The 4,801-nt window shown below is 34.8% G+C and overlaps 1 protein-coding gene across 1 annotated transcript; it reads left to right on the top strand.

Moving 5' to 3' along the window:
- Positions 1–494: 494 nt before the first annotated feature.
- On the top strand, positions 495–2,213 carry LOC116012121 (transcription factor MYB20-like). The gene is made up of 3 exons (XM_031251590.1): positions 495–755; positions 867–996; positions 1,315–2,213. Exons 1-3 carry the CDS (start codon positions 623–625, stop codon positions 2,039–2,041), a joined length of 990 nt encoding a protein of 329 aa, XP_031107450.1. The 5' UTR covers positions 495–622; the 3' UTR covers positions 2,042–2,213.
- Positions 2,214–4,801: the final 2,588 nt, after the last annotated feature.

Below are 4,801 nucleotides of genomic sequence, written 5' to 3'. Positions count from 1 at the left end.
TTTTTTTTTTTTTTTTTTTTTTTTTTGCAATTAGAAACATTTGATTACTTATTTTCTAAAGAAAAATGTATTTTAGGAGTTTAATTAAGGGGTATTTCAATTTAATTGAAAAGAAAATTTTAATTCAAGTGGTTGACCATCTGACCTACCAGCATTTTAATAGCAAGATTGAGGGCTTTCGCGACTGAATTTTGGACCCTTGTTGGAACCCTTGCGTAGGTAGCCAAGTAGTGATATCTATTTCGAATGGGCTAGTTCTTTGCTGTTTTCATGTACCAAACGTTACATTATTGATTTCCATGAAAAGTAAATATGAGTAGATATAATTTCAAGGGAAAAACTAAAAATTTTAATTAAAAAAAAAATAATGTAAAAGTAGTAATGCCGTGTTTTGGTTTAGGCATGGTAGCGGTGGGACCGGGAGAGGGATGCACGGTTGATTTGTAATTTATATATATGCAGGTGAGCCTTGAGTCCAAGGCCTTACAGTCTAAAGCCTCTGCTATATACCTTGCCTAATATCATATCCACCATCCATTCTCTCTCTCTCTCTATCTGTATATATATAATACAGAAGAAGATATAGATTTTGAATACATACAAAGTCACAAAGAGAGGTGAAATGGGGAGACAACCGTGTTGTGACAAGGTTGGGTTAAAGAAAGGACCTTGGACTGCCGAGGAGGACAAGAAGCTCATAACCTTCATCCTCAACAATGGTCAATGTTGCTGGAGAGCTGTCCCCAAACTCGCAGGTTCCATTTCCTCAATCTTGAAAACTATGTTGTTGTTACAACCTTGAAAAGACCAGACAACATTTGTTAGATGATTTGTTCTGAATCTGAATTTGGGTGGCTGTGTTTCAGGGCTGTTGAGGTGTGGGAAGAGCTGCAGATTGAGATGGATAAACTACCTCAGACCAGACTTGAAGAGGGGACTTTTGTCGGAGTTTGAAGAGAAGATGGTCATTGATCTCCATGCCCAGCTTGGCAACAGGTCTAGTAATACTCCCTTTGTCTCATTTTACCTGTCTGTTTATGGTCAAATAAACTCTTTCTTTACCCGACAAATAAAATGGGACGGAGATGGGGGAGTAATATATATAATTGCTCATCATCACCTATTATCTTTTCCTTTCTTTCTTCAATTCTTTTCTGTTTTCTGGCCCAAGTGGCAGACAACTCCTCCAATTCATATTCAACTCAATTTTGGTCTCCCATAATTTCACTTTAAGGTTGTAATTAACAAAATGTGCATGGTAATTTAATTTAATAACATGATAATAATAACAATTTTTTTGTTAATTATCTGCAGGTGGTCAAAGATTGCATCTCATTTGCCTGGGAGAACTGATAATGAAATCAAGAATCATTGGAACACACATATCAAGAAAAAGCTGAGGAAAATGGGGATTGATCCAGTGACCCACAAGCCGCTCTCTGCCACTGATCATGAAGAAGAAGATGAGGATGATGATCAGAAAACAAATAAAACAAAACCCCAGACAGAAAACGGAACCTCTGCAGATCAAGAATCTCCAGTACCAGGTACTTCAAATGATCAGTCAAGCATCACAGATTTAATGGTTGAAGAAGACAACAAAAGTATGGAAACCAGCCAACAAAGCCCAGTTTTTGAGTCCTCAATAATGGAGGTCAGTAATGGGTTCTGCACAGACGAAGTCCCCCTGATTGAGCCCCACGAAATCCTCGTCCCCACTTGCTCCTCTTCCTCCTCCGACAATTACACGGCGGCCGGCGGGGATTTTGTCTCATCAAACAACGTTAATATCAACAATAACAACAACAACAACATTAATAATGTTGTTGAAGACATGGAGTTTCTGCCCAGCCTTGACTGGCAATGTGACAGCATCGATGACATGGGGTTCTGGGGAGATGACTTCATCACCACTACTTTGGACTCGCTTTTTAACAGTGACAGTAATAATTTTATTATCAATAACAACAACAACAATCTCAATCAGGTGCCCTTAATGGTAACAGATGAAGAATCTTGGAAGCTGGATCAACTCTTGTGATTTGGCGATGAATTGAAGAAAATTAAGCTCTGTTCTTGTTTTGCTCTTAATTTTCCAGTTTAGAATACAATTTTTCTTCTGTTTTGTTAATACTACTTCTCAGTTCTCTAGCCACTAAAACTATTACACCTCCAATGAATTACAATAATTGCCCGGGACATTTCCCATGAAACTAAGATGTTCTTTTACTTTTTTATTTTTTTTTATTTTTATTTTTTTGTATAATTGTCAGAAATCAATGGAAGTAATTATTGCATATTCTATGATTACAAACTCAGTCAAACTTCTTGGTTACAATAGTAATTTTTTTTTTGGTCAAGAAGTTTATAGGGTATAAATTATCTTATATTATATTATGTGTGTGATTAATTGTATATATGTGCTAACAAAGAAGTTTGTTGTAAGGGAATCAGGAAGTCATTTTCAGCTTGATAATGGGATATATTATATCATAATATTGTTTATGACTACAGAAATGCCAGGTCACAGTACCTTCATTTAGCATCAATTATTATTGAGAAGCAAAGATGCTTAAGTATATATAAATAGTAATTATTATACAAAGACAAAAAACAAAGTACAATCTTGTATATAACACCAGTAATATACAAGTTTGAATACAAGTGTGAGTTGTCTATTGATCTTGTTGGTTTGAGGGAATCAACTATGAACAATATAGACTATTTACTTTTTATTATTTTTTGTTAATTAGGATCACAAGATGGGTTTCACCCATAATGCACACTCAAATAACAGTTACAGACTTTCCCCGTCTCACCTAGGTCTTTTTATGATGATATATATGTTCATAATAAATTGTCTATGCCATAAGAAATCTCATATCTTTTTGTTGTTTTGTATGTGGTCACTTGCCACTGCTGACTAGTAAATAAGTTGCGTGAAGACAAGTTGAGTATATTTAAAATCCCCTACCTAACTGATAAAGATGTAAATATTTTAAATTCATTATGTGTTGTACACCCTTGAGAGCATCTTAAATGCTCGAGGTACATGGCCAAAATTTTGATAGATTCTCACTTCAAAAAACAAACTATAAACGTGATATTTTAGCTTTCTTTTTTTTTTTTTTTTTAATACTACTAACTCTATTACAATGCAGTATCTGTTCATAACTACTTTCTCAACCTATTGAAGCTGCAGTATCTGTTCATAACTACTTTCTCAACCTATTGAAGCTGCAGTATCTGTTCATAACTACTTTCTCAACCTATTGAAGTAGCACAAGAGTCAGAGGGAAGGGTTTGATGCCACTGGACTACAAGGTCCTTGGCAGCTTTCTTTTTAAATACAAAGGTATTTATATTTGTTATTAACCGCTTTCAAAAAATATTTGTTATTAACCACTCTTAAAATATTTGTTATTAACCACTCTTAATTATCTAGCTTGTTGGTTTTTCCATCATCCAATCCATCTTCACTTCATCAAATTAAAATAAAAGAAATTTAATATTAGCGGGTATGACTATGAATGCTACAAACAGGCTTTCTGCCATTGTTGTTAAAATGGGACAACTACAAAATAAGATTTTAAAGCGATGTAGAGTGCTAGACATCTTTTTTATAAGGAAGAGGAGAAAAAGGTGTTGTCATCTATCTCGACCAATTTTTTTTAGGCCTTGGAAATCCCTAAACTCAGTAAGGAAAGGGGTAATTTAGAACAAAGTTTTTGTGTTGTTAAATACTTTATATAGAATAATTCTATCAGTCAATTTGAGATAGTCAACCGCTCTAAAGCAGGGGAATAAATTTCATATTTACACTAGGCAAAGCTTCAACGTGCATCTATTGATATGTTATGATGCATCCAACTTAAGTTCACTTTTACAGAATAACGAGTGTATTGTTACATTTTAGCTTTGCGTAGTGCACATCCAAAGTTGACAATATAATTATGAAAATATCACAACATCTTTTATTAATTTAATTTATAGCCGTTAATCATCATAGATAGATGACTAACATTATCTGCCATTTTTTCAAGGAGACTTGTTCTCATTTGAACATGTCCATATACATATGTGAGAGAGACAGAGAGAGAGAGCGGGTACCCAGGTACAAACATACGACCTCAAAAGTGCACCACATAAACTAGAAAGTGTACTTTATATTCTTGCATACCTGGGGGACTGCACGTCCTCACGGGAAGGCCTTTCCGCATAGGAACTGCACTATATATATATATATATATATATATGAAATAGAGATTAAATGCGGTAATAGGCTTAAGGTAAAAGGTGGCCGGGGTTTAATCTCAACCTTTGATCTAATCAAAATCAACAGCCTAGATTGAACACATATTAAAAAAAAATGCGGTCGCAATTTGGTCTTTTTGCATCTTAGGTCTAATTTATGATGCGTGGTTTTCCTTCTTAAGGTGTGTGGTTTTTGTGCTTAAGGTGTGTAGTTTCTATGTTGCGTGCTTAAAGTGCGTCAGTTGTTCAAATTAAGGTGAGTCGATCTAAAGCTTTAGGTGCGTGGTTTTCCTTCTTAAGGTGTGTGATCTGTGTGCTTAAGGTACGTCAGTTGTTGAAACTTAAGGTGTGTCGGCCTAAAGCTTTAGTTGCGTGGTTTTTATTCTTAAGGTGTGTTGGTCTAAAACTTAGGTGTGTGGTTTTCCTTCTTAAAGTGCGTTGTTTTCCTACTTAAGGTGCTTTGTTTTCCTTCTTAAGGTGCACCATTTTTTACAGTTTGCTTCGCGCTTTCTCTTTTTTTTTTTTTTTTTTTTTTTTTTTTTTTTTT

The sequence above is a fragment of the Ipomoea triloba genome, chromosome 3, assembly GCF_003576645.1.
Source record: "Ipomoea triloba cultivar NCNSP0323 chromosome 3, ASM357664v1".
NCBI lineage: Eukaryota > Viridiplantae > Streptophyta > Magnoliopsida > Solanales > Convolvulaceae > Ipomoea > Ipomoea triloba.
Note: the sequence above shows the minus strand (reverse complement) of the source record. Positions and strands in the feature narration are given on the sequence as shown.